Genomic DNA, 14,155 nt, shown 5'->3' on the forward strand with positions numbered 1-14,155 from the left:
TGTCCAGCACTCTCTCTGTCTCTTCCCCAGTTATGATACCAATATTTGACTTTCAGCCTATCTGAGAAACTCAGGTGACTATTTCTGTCACCGTGTCCCTATATGACCCTATATACAATGAGTGTTCTCACCTCTGCTCTTACTTTCTCTCGTCTACCTACAGCTGTAGTCAGTGTTGAAGCTTCATCTTTTATTTCATGCGCTGTGAGCAAAAACAGAAACACTGCTGCATGTTGACGTTCAAAATAAATGCTCCACCTTCCCTGCTTCAGTGTTGGTACAGTAAGACAGATGATGCGGTCCTCTTTTGCTTTGAGCTTTGTTCCTCTCCTCTGGTCCTTCAGATGCCAAAGCCTGTCCCAGCGGTGAGTTCATGTGTTCCAACCGCAAGTGCTTGGCCACCGTGTACGTGTGCGACGGCGACGACGACTGTGGAGACGGCAGCGATGAGCTCAAGTGCACCTCCCCTCTGACCTGCGGGCCTAACCACCTCCGCTGTAACACCTCGGAGTGTGTGCCGCTCATGTGGAGCTGCGACGGAGACCCCGACTGCTCGGACAGTTCGGATGAGGGGCCGGAGCGCTGCGGGGGCGACGGGGTTCCGTACCTGCCTAACCGCCGGGCCAACTGCACCGCCGGGGAGTTCCGCTGTGCCAACGGGGAGTGCGTGCGGCTTACGTGGAAGTGTGATGGAGATCCAGACTGCAAGGACAAGTCCGATGAGTCTGACTGCCGTGAGTTTCTCTTTCTGTGTCCTCTCTTGTGCACCTGTTTTTCTCTCCTTTACCTTGCAAGAGCTTATACGTTCTCAAGGCTATCTCCCTATTTCTATTCGAAAGGCTGTCCTCTCAGCTTACATTGATGAAGGACAATGATGCTCTGTCTGAAAGGGCTTCTGTACATATGGAATATGTAACTGGGTTGAAGGATTGTGTCAGTACAATAAAGAATGGTACATACTATACACAGTACACACACATACCGTACATAACCATGGTTCTCTGAGTGAAGAGGACAGCTGTGTCCCAGTTCCGTCCTATATACTAATTCTAAGCAAGTTGTGAGTATGTAGTCTCAATGGAAATATATACCCCAAAAGGTCAGCATGCATACTAAAAGTGTTGTTTTTGAGTGCGCTGTTGGTGTACGCTATAGTCCCATAATGCAATGCACAAAGGAAATGGTCGAGCAGTTTATAGCTGCAAAACAAAAAATCTATTTGCAGATGGTGGTAAAACCGCTTAAGAAGGATGAAAAACAAAATATGTATAAAATCTTTAGAAAAACCGTTTAGCTTTCTCTTCGTGACGTTTAATTGGCAGTGGCTTCCAAAGTCGCAGTTTGATTGAAATCCATTGGCACACATATTGTATAATTTCCTGTTAGTACAAAATGCTATATAACGTTGAAATCTAACTTCAAAGAGAAAGTATATTATGACAGTTAGTATATGGTACATTTTGTTTACAATTAGTACGTAGAACAGCACATCACTCCAGCTCGAGGCTGCTTGTTGAACCAGTGTTACGTACATAACATTTCTGTGGGTCTTCATCTTGTTTGAATCCAACAAGTCATATTATGTTTAGGTTTTGGGTGTTTGAGTTGTTTTTCTGTCTTTGGTTCTGCATTGACTGCATTACCACTATGAATATTTTAACCAGTAGCATCTAGTGTTTTTACATTTATTATACTTGTCTTATTAAAGTAAGCTTTAGACCAATCAAATTCCAACACATTCAGAAGTAATTGCACTGAAGGTCAGTCTTATTTTACATTATCTCTGTGTGGACAGTATGTATCTATCTGCTTGCTTTGAGACTGGAGGGTGGAAAAAATCTCAAACAATATTTCCTTCCTCTTCTGGGGTGTTACTTTGTCATTTAGCACATTTCCACTCCCCTGGGAGTTGTTTCTTTTTTCCTTTTCTAAATGTGTCTGGTAAAGAATGTGTCTCTGTTGATAAACACTGTGTGAAGATGGGGCCTTGTGATAAAACAGGTTTGCCTATTAGCTGGTCATTGACGGGGGAGCCCTGAAGCGCTTGTCTCACTAAACCAGAGTGTGAAGCCCAGATAGTCCCACTATTCATTATCAAGATGTGCGGTGCACACATCAAACCCACCTCTCGCACTCTGTGGTGTCATATAAGCAGCACTTACAAGAGATTGATGTTTTGTTAGCCAACTGGATCCCTGCGTTAAGAGAGGGGCCTGGAGACGGTTAGAGGCACAACCTCGTGTTTGTCCAGAGGTTACTGTGCAACCCATACATGCTTTACCTGGACACATGCTATTGTTGGAAAGGTTGCTGACTGTTGTAAACTCAACTCATATAAGCCTCAGTGGCTGCAATACTGTACTGTTGTGTTAATCAGATCTCTAGATCTGATCTCCCAGATACAGAGAAAGACTGTATAAAGAGTGTGCTTTTAGAGTTATGTGTCTGTATGTCTTTATGTGGTTGTGCATACGTGTGTGCACATGTGTGTCCAGGCCACAGCGGCCCTGTCTCCATTACATTCCCTCTGTTCTGCTCGTCTTGTGATAACACCAAGTCATTTCCCCCTCAGTCATATATATTGCTTTTTAGTGTGGTTTAGAGAGGAGTTATATGAGCATACTGGGCCGTTGATGAAAACCTTGTCTGTGCTTGGGATATTAATGAAATTTGGTGTGGCTTCATGCAGCCTCCGTTAGTATATTGAAAATCATTCATCACACGCCCTCAGGTTGACTGTCCCTGTCCCAGGCAGCACCTAACACAGGCTGTGAACGGATAGAAGTGCAGTACTGTATATGTTATTGCACAACATTTTTGTTTTCATGCATGCTTCTACAAAGGCTTTTTAAAAATACGTTTTTGTACACGTCTTGCCTTTAGACAGGTCATAGTAGAGAGACTCATGAAAAACTGACGGGGTGAAATGCAAAAGTCTTGGGTTGGTTTACACCCCAGGATGTCGTGTTCCTCTTGAAGGGATTAAAGGGGATTTACAAGTCCAATTTCACATGTGTGTTTATGTGTGTGTGTGTGTGTGTGTGTACCTCTTGCAGCCCTGTTGACGTGTCGTCCCGATGAGTTCCAGTGCGGTGATGGTTCCTGCATCCACGGCACCAAGCAGTGTAACAAGGTCCACGACTGTCCAGACCACAGCGATGAATCTGGCTGTGTCAACGGTGGGTACACCTGTCATCGCTGTCTCCGTGTCTGGCTGCCAGAATGTGTCCTCCTCTCTGCCTGTTCACCTGTCTTCTTCTTCTGTGCAAATGTCTGTTTGAATCTGTCTTTCTATTTGATAGTATTTATATTTGATTGAGTGTGTCTCCGCCTTTCGTACATGACTGTCTTTGTGAAATACATTATAACAAGAGGGGGTTTGTAGAGACCAGTGATGACTTTGTGGCTACAGGACCTGTAATATATGGTTGAGCCTCCCAGCTGTTGGAGAAATATAGGGAATTTAATATAAAAGTAACATATTACAGCTATAACAGCTTATATTACAGTAGACGCTACAACCCCTTTTTATTTGCTTATCTGCTCTATGTTTGCTCCCACTACTTTTAACAGATTTTCAGCTTGTAGTTTGAGTTCATGTCTAATATGAGATTGTGCAAAATGTAACGAAAAATGAATAGCATATGTAACACCTTATACTGTAGTTGCGATCCTTAAGATTTCAGTCCTTGTTCATTTTGCGAATACTACAGCAAACACTCCTTGAGTCTGTTTACAGCGCGGCTGAACTGACTCATGTTGTTTTAATTAAGAACTGAGTCAAAAATATAATTTTACCACAATCTGATTTCATTCTGCGCATGGTGAAGGTTTTTTCCACACCCCGGCATGGCACCGTTAAAGGAGTTACTACCTTGCTAAGTTGTTGGTTTTGTGAAGCCTGTCAACTGCAACTCGTCATCTAACAGCTCACTGTGGCTGCTCCTACTTGTTCCATTACTTCCTGCGTTTCCTTGCTGCTTCAATAAAAGTCACCCCATGTTTCGCCAGTGGAACACTTTTAATGTGAAGCAGCAGCAGTAGGAAGTGTTCCATTAGCATCAGTAGTAATTTGATGCAGCTCTGATACTGTGTGAAGAACAGTAAACAGTCTGATATCAATGAGATTAAATAATCCTGGATTACTTGATTGCTTTCTGTGGATTCCTTGTGCGTAGGTAGGCAATTTGAATCCATTGTGGGAATGGCGGACCCCGCCACTAACAATGAAGACTACTATATAGAGAGGTTATCACAGAATATAAATACATTGAATGGCTAGTGCAGAACAATGTTGACCATAATAGTATCAAAAACAGGGTTTGATTTTGTGAAAACCATAAGGATTATAACTTCCTTTAAATACACTTATGGGGGATTTTTCTGGACATAAATTATTGTGAAATTAATTGCTATAATGACCATTGATGTTATGTTGTGTGGATCCCGCCCAGTGCTTTTTGTAAGCTGATTTCATTATTTCTCCATCGTCTGACTATGATGCATAATTTACCAGCGTACTGCAAAAATTATTTTGCAGGAAATTAAGCCCTAGCACTGTGAAACTGGACCAAATTACAGTTCAGTTTTTATTACACTAGGCTTTTTATGTGGGATGATATGAATATCAGAGTGGGAAGTATTTTTGCTGTCACTTGTTTCATGTGAGCCTTCAATAATTTGGTGAACCCCTGGAGATATTCAATTTGACTTCTCACACTTTTTGATGCATGAGGTTCTGAGTCAGTTTGCAATAGCTTATGCAAATAAAGGTTCATGCAGGTTAGTGTAGATGCTGATCTATCCTCTGCTTTTCTGTTGCAGCCACCAAATGTGAGGGACCCCTGAAGTTTCTGTGTAAGAATGGAGAGTGTATTGATAGCTCCAAGGTGTGTGACTCTGTCAAGGACTGCAAGGACCGATCAGATGAGCCTAAGAAAGAGTGCGGTAAGAGGACTTTTTCTGTACACAGTTTCTTGATTGTAAGCTATTTTACCCTTGAAGCAAATCAAGTGTATTTATTGCTTTTCGTCTGGTCAGTTTATGGGTTAAAGCTTTTTCTTCATTTCCCAGTAGTATGAACTGAGGGAAGTGTATGTGTCAGCGGAGCTTTTGTCTTAGCCCCGTGCAATGAGAGACCATGTACATATCCATTGTAAATGGATTCAAGCAGTTAATGTAGCAGTGTAATCTTGTTTGCCATAACAAAATGCGACTACCTCCCTCCTATTACCTTGCATTTCAAAGGCTTCGGAGGCGCACTCAAATTAGCTGCCGCCTCCGTTGATCAGAACAAGAGCCTGCATGTACTAATTACCATCAGAACAATAGAAAAAGGCTTCTTCTGCTCTGCGGTAATCTCTCTTCCTGTTTTACTGACCATGAGTAAATGAAAGTGATGTCTTAGTTAAAGAAACAAAACATTGCGTGTTTATTACTTTCCCTCAGTGTTGAAGAGCTGCGTAAGTAAGTTTCTGACATTAGAGAGTGAGAAGCAGACACAAACTCTCATAAAATTACATTTCCTCAGAGGAGCATAAAGTTGGGAAGGGAAAAGTGACAGCTGACAGAGTAGACTGACCTCTGCCAGGGACGGAAATTACTAGACCAAAACAGGTATTCCAGAGAGTAATTCTCCCTTTCTCCTTCCTCTACCTCCATCTCTTCCTCCTTCTCTCTCCCCTCATATCTCCCTCCCTCTCTCCTTCAACTCAGGTCTTGTTCTCAGCTCATTAAAAGCGTGTCCACACACACCTCAGCTCATCGCTCTGCTCGCTCAACCATTTACTCGCAAGATGTTCCCTAACCGAAACACACACAAAATATCAACACACGCAGACAATAATACTCCCTGCTGCTCTGAAACACACTCATATGTACAGTAGATGTTCTGAGTGATTGCATTTGCTGCATCAGCCTTACATCAGGGGAAAATAAAGACTATGCATCTCTCTCAGTGCGCAAGCAAATGTTTTTCCGTGTTTCCGATCTCATTAGAAATAATGGCATATTACCACAGTACTTACTACACCACCACTTCCAGCTTTCACTGAGAGGCTGAAAATAGGTAGTACATAATGGGTTACCATGGTGAGGGAGAGAGAGAGAGAAATGGAGGTGGGGTAGAGAAGGAGAGACGTCATGTTTGTTTGCCCGTGGGAAAGGAGAAATGACCTCTAAATCATGGCTGTCCTTGGAGGCGGTCTGGATAAAGCTGTTCATGTTGTCACACAGGGCCTCTCCTGGGGGCATCTTTGTTACTCACCCAGCCCCTCTCAAAGAAACAGGAATGAGCGAGTCCTCAAATGCAGCTACATCTTGGACTTTCTTCTGTCTGCAGTTAATTCTGAGCTGACATGAAGGCAGTTAGTGGGAGCTACTGTGAGTGACAGATTGCTGTCACCCATCCAGCTGAATTAGAGATGGGAATTTAATGCTGGCGGTTGCAGCGCTCAAAGTCTGCTGGCACTTACACAAAGCAAAGATGAAATTTTCCCACAAAAGTAACCTTCAGTCAGTCTTTGGAGAGTCAACTTTATCTTCCTTTAATTTTGTTTAACTTTAATTTTGTTTCCTCAAAGCCCCTCGGATGAGCTGAACGGGTCATCTTTGATCCCTGCAGTCAGTGTATTGCTGGTTGTGGGTCTAACTCCGTGTTGTGCTGGATAGTAAACGAGGACCACGCCTTCCAGGACTGACTTTCAGCGTTTTATTGCCAGGCACAAGAAGTGGCATCAGCATCATTGCTCTGCCACTATAGAGAAACAAAGCATTCACAGGGTCTATCTTGCATAGATGTTCTTAGTGCCTGTGTAGTGTGTAACAACATAAACAGCACACTTTAGCATTGCAAGCTACATGGACACTTGCCTCGTCAGACGTCATAAAGCGTCATAAAGCTTTAGCTCCACAATGTATCATATATATCAATACATTCACTTTACACTTTGTTTAAAGGAACTTAAAGGAATTTGGGGAAATACACTTATATGCTTTCTTGTGAAGAGTTAGATGAGATGATTTATACGACTCTCGTGACTGTAACTTCAATATGAAGCTACAGCTAGCTGTAGCTGGTTAGCTTAGCGTAGTACAAAGACTGGAAACATGGGGAAAACAGCTAACCTAATTCAGTCTTAGGGTAACAAAATCCACCGACCAGCACCTCTAATTAACATGTTATATCTTGTTTGTTTACTCTATACAACAATCAAAGTTTATAAACGACATGTTGCGGTGTTGCTGGAATATTTCTTGGTCAGGCGCAGTAACTTCCTGGAGTCCTGGCGTTGGCATGAGGTTGCCAGGCAACCAGCCTAACTCTCGTCAAGTCTGTTTAAGAATTGAATGCTCTGTTTACACACACACTATTACACCGGCTCAGGCAAACATCCACAAACATAAGCATTACGGATGTATGTGGTGTGAAAATGTGAAAACTGAAGTGATGATATGTAAAAGTTAATGTATTATTTTTCCGTTTGCTGCATATTCAACTAAGTGAAGCTTCATTTTGCAGATGCTGTGCTTTGCTTTAGGCCAACTGTTTACTAACTCACACACATACAGTAGCCCTGCCTTCACTGACTGATGATACAAAGCTCACTGGCTATTGGCAAATGTGTTCCACTAGATTGGGTAGGATGCCGTTGACAGAATTAAGCACTCGTATTGAGGAGTGCGGCTCCTCTTGCAGTTTATCCATTTTTCTCTTTATCACCCCTTGCCAGTTGCCTTTGTGCTGCCATGCTCAATTGTTTGTGTAAAAAGCAAAGCTGTTGAATGAAGTGTTGGAGCACAATTTTTTTTCTGGTGATCTTAGCTTTCACTCAGTTGGCTTACCTTCTATGATTCATTCAAACAATAGGGTTTGTTTTTTTTCAAACCAAACGTGGAAAGAAAGTGCTTAAGAGCTTTACATGTGATTCATGTGCTCTCCTAATAAATGCAAAGTTATTGCAACAGTGAAATAATGCAAAAATGCTACTATATGTAGCAGCTTGCGAATGCAGTTGCTAGGTGATACTTTATTCCCAGCTTTACTGAACACATTTGTGGAGGAGATTCAAAATTACCCTAAAATTTCTTCCGGTGACTTTTGAGCCCTTCTTGCTATCAAGTAATTCATAAAGTCATTGTGTGCTGCGCAATCAAATCTAACTGCCTCTGCCGTCTTTGTTGTGTGCCAACCTTGTGCCAGCTGCTTTGACCTAGTTTTAAATGAGAGTGGTTGCGTTTTTACATCTTGGTTTTTTTTTTTGTTCTTTCATTCTCTGGATGCCTTTACATCACTCTGCCTCAGTTTAAGCAGTGTGCCTGTTTTAATTTAGATGTCCTCTCTCACTCCTGTGATAGATCCTTATGGGATATCTCAGAATCCCAGTTCACAGCATTAATCCCCTCTACACACATATTTCATATCCTCGCAGATGGACCTGATTCTCGGTTTAAGAGCTTACCGTGTGTGATGTTGTGTCTCTTTGATTCCTTTTTTGCACTTTTGAGAACATCTGATAGGGATTCAATAGGGATGGAAAAGAGCTGAGTACAAGAGCCTGGGATGAAATGGAGATTATGAAGATGATATCCATTTTCCCCACCTATGTGCCACACATATTCATACACCTTTATTATATATCACAAGCCATTCCACCGCTCTCACCCCTTCTTTAAAAGTATTTTACAGTAAATGAGACTGAGGCCTTTTTCTACATCTGATTTGACCTTTTAAATGACCTACTGGACGACCATAATGTCCCTACCTCTTCTACGCTTGGCTGCATGTGACCACTGGCTTCTTTTCTTTGTCTCCCAGGGCTGAATGAGTGTATGATCAACAACGGCGGCTGCTCCCATGTCTGCATGGACCGACCAATCGGCTTTGAGTGCCAGTGCCCCACTGGCTACCAGCTCCTGGACAAAAAGACTTGTGGCGGTAAATAAAGACACAGAAGGATAAAGATAAGATAAACAGAAAGATAAACAGACAGACAGACAAAAAGATCAAGTGGCAGGCCGGCTGCTGACCGAGCTACTATGAGTCTGTGTTTGTGTGCGTGTGCGTGTGCATGTGTGACTGTGAGTATGTGTGTATGTGTGGTGTATTGCTTTGGGCAGCTCTCATCTCTTTAGCTGTCTGTCTTTGTTTAGTGTGCCCAGCCTGTCACTCCCACAGGGAAACTAGCACAGCCATACTACTCTCTCTTTCTCTGTCTCTCTCCACACACACACACACACACACACACACACACACACACACACACACACACACACACACACACACACACACATACTATGTCCTTCACACCCCTCCCCATCCTCTTAGCACTAATGTTTCCTCATCACACTCTAGGAAACAGCCTGAGATCTGCTGGAAGGAAGCAGAGCAGAGAAGTGGACAGGGACACGCCCTGTCTCCCAGTCCACTTCTTTCTTCCCATTAACTGCCAATGACAACATGTCTGTGTGTGTGTGTGTGTGTGTGTGTGTGTGTGTGTGTGTGTGTGTGTGTGTGTTCTCCAGCACTCGCAGTTATAAATGTGCATATTTGTTCATCCATTACAGCTGTTATTCTCAGAAAACCATTGCGATATTTACACATTAAGACTGTAGTTGCCGCTCTTAGTGCAGCTAATGAGGGTGAATAAGTCGCCATCCGTCTCTGTCCGACTGTGTCTGTCTCTCTCTCTGTCTTGCAGTTGATTGATAACCTCTCTTCCCTCTCCTCCCTGCAGACATTGATGAGTGTGAGAACCCTGATGCCTGCAGCCAGATCTGCATCAACTACAAAGGGGATTTTAAATGTGAATGCTATGAAGGTTATGAGATGGACCCTGTTACGAAGACGTGCAAGGCAGAAGGTGAGTCACGGTGCTCAATGATCCACCATGCAGGGTGTTTGATCCGAAAGGATGCCAGAGATTCTGAATCTTGAATCTTATAGTTCATGTTCCCTCGTTATAGAGTAAATACAATATTTTGTTTGTTTTATATTTATGCCATAACCTACATAGCTGCTGCTGACATCAGTTTTGCGTTGTAAAGATAAGTCTTCCCACGCTGAAGGTTTAAAAAGCTGTTGTGCTGTTGATAACAACACGTTTTCGCAGATATTGTGTTGCCTCATTAGTGCAACACTCCACTCTCAGCTTTTGTGCCACAGTGTCAAACCCTTCTCATCTCATAATCACAAACATCTTTCTGCTGTTAGGTTCTTATCATTACTTCGCACTTGCTTCGTGTACTTGAGATAATTGTTAAATCGCAAAAAAGAAATTCAAGCATCACCAAGGCAACCACTCCTGCTTCTCCCGGCCAAATCTGTCCTCCAGTGTCCCGTCCCATTAGGCGGTTTCATGAGTGGCAGACGGATGTGTCCAACGATGCTGAACACTTATAATTAGGTATAGCAACTCTTCAGGGGTACCTGGCTGAGTCACGGTGGAGGCTAATTACAACAAATTTAATCTGGTCTCCCGTTAGGCTTGTTGACAACAGTTGTTAGACTAGTGGAGAACAAAGTGAACTGCTAAGAGGCCAATTAATTTTCTTTGACCTCCAACTATGGCCAAAAGCTATTAGCAAGACGATTACAGAGAGAGAGGCCAGTTTATATGTTTACACTTCATTTCCCCAAAAATGCTCATTATTTAATTGGCAGGAAACAGTGAGTCAAATGAAATGTGATGATTTGGTCCCTGTGGCTGTCAAATGCTGTGATTTCATTTCCCTCAATTAAACTGAGCTGCTATCAAAGCTCTGCTCTCAGTGTGTGTGTGTGTGTGTGTGTGTGTGTGTGTGTGTTTGCATTTGTACACACTGTATATGTGTTTGGATTGTGTCTCTGTCTACACTTGTGTGTTTCTCTGTGCATGACTGCCCAGTGTGTTTGCTATCAGCTTATCGTGGCCAGGAGAGAAGTATGCGTCTGGCCGTGTGTCAAAAGCAGCAGAAGCAGAATCTCAGTGAATGCAGCGGTTCCAGCGCTTGGTCTTGGAGGCAATGAAAACTATCGCTGCCGTGACAGCCCATAAAACCAGCAGGGGACCATTTTCCCCTTTAGAGGGCTTGGAAATGTTGTCATTGTAATGGCCAGTTTTTTGACAACACTTAGTCCTGAACATCACCGTCATCATTCAGACTGGGAGAAGAGGGAAAAGGGAAAAATAGAGGGAACGTGCTTGAGAACGATACTACAATGAGGCTACGACACAGACTGTCAGAAGGGAAACTGAGGCGAGAGAGCCATTAATGAGAGAATATCATATCTGCCTCTGGAGATAACTGGCTGCAGCTGCCTTCCTATTACCATGCAGTGTCAGAAAGAGATATGCTCAATATAGATGTAACAAGACAAAGGTGGGCTGTAGTTGCTAGCCAGAGTGATAAGACCTTCCCTGCAGGCACAAACTGTTAGTGTATCTGTTACCTATTTGGCTTTTTCCTGCCAGAATTGTAACAAAATAAGTCTAAGGCCCCTGTTCACATTTGGGTCTAATTAAAATGCATCCTGTTTGACCTTCTCACAAGTGGACAGCTCTAAAAATAGGTGTGAATGCACCCAAAATGAAACAAGGACACACTGTGATATAGGCGCTCAGTGCTAATAACTACTGTGTGTGTGCTGATACTGTCAATGCATGTCAACGCCACCAATCACAGTCTATACCTGAAATGAATCTTTTGTGTCTCTCTCTCTGACAGTGTGATTTTACATTGTCATATCAGGGTTTTGTTTCCAGCTTTGTCTTTCTCATTGGGTCTTTTTTTGTCTAGTTTTTTATCCAGTATGCAAATATCCACTGCAGTCCTCTTCTGTAGCTCTGTGGCTGAAAGCTAAATATGTATTTTTAGCCGTGCTAGCGGCATAGCTCCAGGAAAGCAACGTCGGAGTGCCATCATATTCTTTTCAGACATTCATGCTTTCCAGAGGTTGAATCATTATGACTTTGTTGATGTCCTAACTTTTCCTTTAGCACCACCATGAGGCTCAACAACTTTTGGATTATTAGCCATAAAATCACACACTTTCACACACATTCATTTCCCCTTCAGGATAAATTGTAATCACTGGTGATTGGTGATCCCTTCTATTCTAGCACCATCATCTGGTCAAAATCTCAATTTGTTTTATGACTAAACACTTGTGTAACTAATTGGCCTCAGCTGCAGTTTGTGTTTAGTGCAAATTAGCAAATGTTAGCATGCTAACAATGTAAACTAAGCTGGTGATCATGGTAAACATTGCACCTGCTTAGCATCAGCATGTTAGCATTGTCATTGTGAGCATGTTAGCATGCACCACCGTGCCTAAGTGCACTTGTTGTAGCTAGTAGTGAGCACAAATGGGAGTGGGGCATGGAAAATCTAATCACAAGTTATCACATGAGATGCATTTGAGATGCCTTCTGTTGCCAGGTGAGACCTGCAATCCATAGCTGCCCCTATAATAGACACAGTGCAGGTATAAAAAGATACCAGGTATTAATGCTTGACATTATTCTGTTGCATTCTATGGGTTCAACTTTGAACCAGTTGCAGAGCTCATGAGGGAACTCAGTCACCGATCTTTATTGTTTTGTGTTAGGTGACTCAGACAAGAGCAAGAAATCTGTCTGATTTAACTTTGTTCAAGGTTGTTTATCAGCCCTCAGAGGAAATGACTACATTGGTAGTCTTTCAGTGTGTGTGTGTGTGTGTGTGTGTGTGCTCATTCATATCTATTTAGTTGTGCTGCCTGTGTGAAAGTTGACAGCTTGCTGTTTAAGGAGGTGTAGCCAAATGCTAAGGTACTTCTGATCTATATTTGCAAGGAGAAGATAATAAGGAGCGTACAACTTAATGATGCACACAGACACATGGATCAATACAGCAACTATTCAGCAGTTTTTAATGAAGGATTATTGTCCCTGCACTCTTGTTAGAGGAGGATATTGAGCTGTATCACACAAGCTTTGTTGTGTTATTTATCTGTGTTAAAAGATGACATTTAGAGCATCGACTTCGGTGCTACAAATGTGCAGCAGCACATAAAGCTGCAATGCTTTTTGACACTGTCAAATGTTTTGGGTTTAATTATTGAATCACATGCACATACAGATATTATTTCTTATTTCTAATCCTGTCTAAATCTAGACAATGTTTGCTCAGAATGTGTTTAGAAGTTAATCCCACTTGCTAAAGGCTAGGCTTATTTTATACACTATACTTGCTTGCTAAATTTGAATCATATACGGGAAGCTGTGCATAGAGGATCTGTGCAGCTCCTGAGCAGTTTTCTAATAGGAGATGCCGGCTTGGACCCTCCCTCTGGCCCTTTACCAGATTGTCAAAGCTGATTTGAGTGGCCATTACTGAAGCACATCCCAACCCCACCTACCAATATTGTATTTCTCTTACTAACAATGTACTCGTCCGGCTTCAGCCCCTCTTCTAAATTGCTTTGCACTGTGACTCTTCTGTGATTGTAAATTTTATCTGGCTGAACTCATCGACGTGTTTGCCTTTGTGTCCATTTTCACAAAAAGCAGGGCATTGAATATTCTCTGCTTTGTGTGCAGGGAAGAGCCCTTACTTGCTGTTCACCAACCGGCATGAGATCCGACGTATCGACCTGGTGAAGAGGGACTACAGCCAGGTGGTGTCCACCCAGAAGAATGCTGTGGCTCTGGACCTGGACGTGGCCAACAACCGTATCTTCTGGTGTGATCGCTTTCACCGGAAAATCTACAGGTAAACCATGAACAGAAAATTTAGAGGAGATTTTGAGATGCACTTATCTGATGTTGCACATTGCAGCGTGAACCATAAATGCTACACACCTTTATTAAGTGCTCGTGCCCTTTTATGTATACTTTGCAATCTTCAGCATAAATAAGTTTAATTATATCAAAATGCCTGCAATTTGAATGACTTTTGAATGCATATAACTTTGAAACATAAAGATGCACTTACCTTTTATTAACTAGGTAGATTCAAACATTATCGATACATCCCTGGTTTTTCAAAGATGAACAACGGGACCATTCAGCAGTTTTTACAGTTACTTTACAACTGATTTAAACAAAACAATCTAAATGTGACATTACAGACACTTGACATGTACTGAGCATCTACTTGTCCCTCTTGTCTTTTGATGTTTTTGAAATTGAATCAG

The 14,155-nt window shown here is 42.4% G+C and overlaps 1 protein-coding gene across 1 annotated transcript in view; it reads left to right on the top strand.

Annotated features, from left to right (window-relative positions):
- Positions 1 to 14,155, top strand: part of LOC139297027 (low-density lipoprotein receptor-related protein 8-like) — a 67,622-nt gene that overhangs the window by 40,839 nt on the left and 12,628 nt on the right. The window contains exons 5-10 of the mRNA XM_070919609.1: positions 345 to 734; positions 3,057 to 3,179; positions 4,825 to 4,947; positions 8,816 to 8,935; positions 9,735 to 9,860; positions 13,560 to 13,731. Of these exons, the coding sequence (XP_070775710.1) occupies positions 345 to 734; positions 3,057 to 3,179; positions 4,825 to 4,947; positions 8,816 to 8,935; positions 9,735 to 9,860; positions 13,560 to 13,731 (1,054 nt within the window). The remainder of the gene's footprint in view (positions 1 to 344; positions 735 to 3,056; positions 3,180 to 4,824; positions 4,948 to 8,815; positions 8,936 to 9,734; positions 9,861 to 13,559; positions 13,732 to 14,155) is intronic.

The sequence above is a fragment of the Enoplosus armatus genome, chromosome 14, assembly GCF_043641665.1.
Source record: "Enoplosus armatus isolate fEnoArm2 chromosome 14, fEnoArm2.hap1, whole genome shotgun sequence".
Taxonomy (NCBI): domain Eukaryota; kingdom Metazoa; phylum Chordata; class Actinopteri; order Centrarchiformes; family Enoplosidae; genus Enoplosus; species Enoplosus armatus.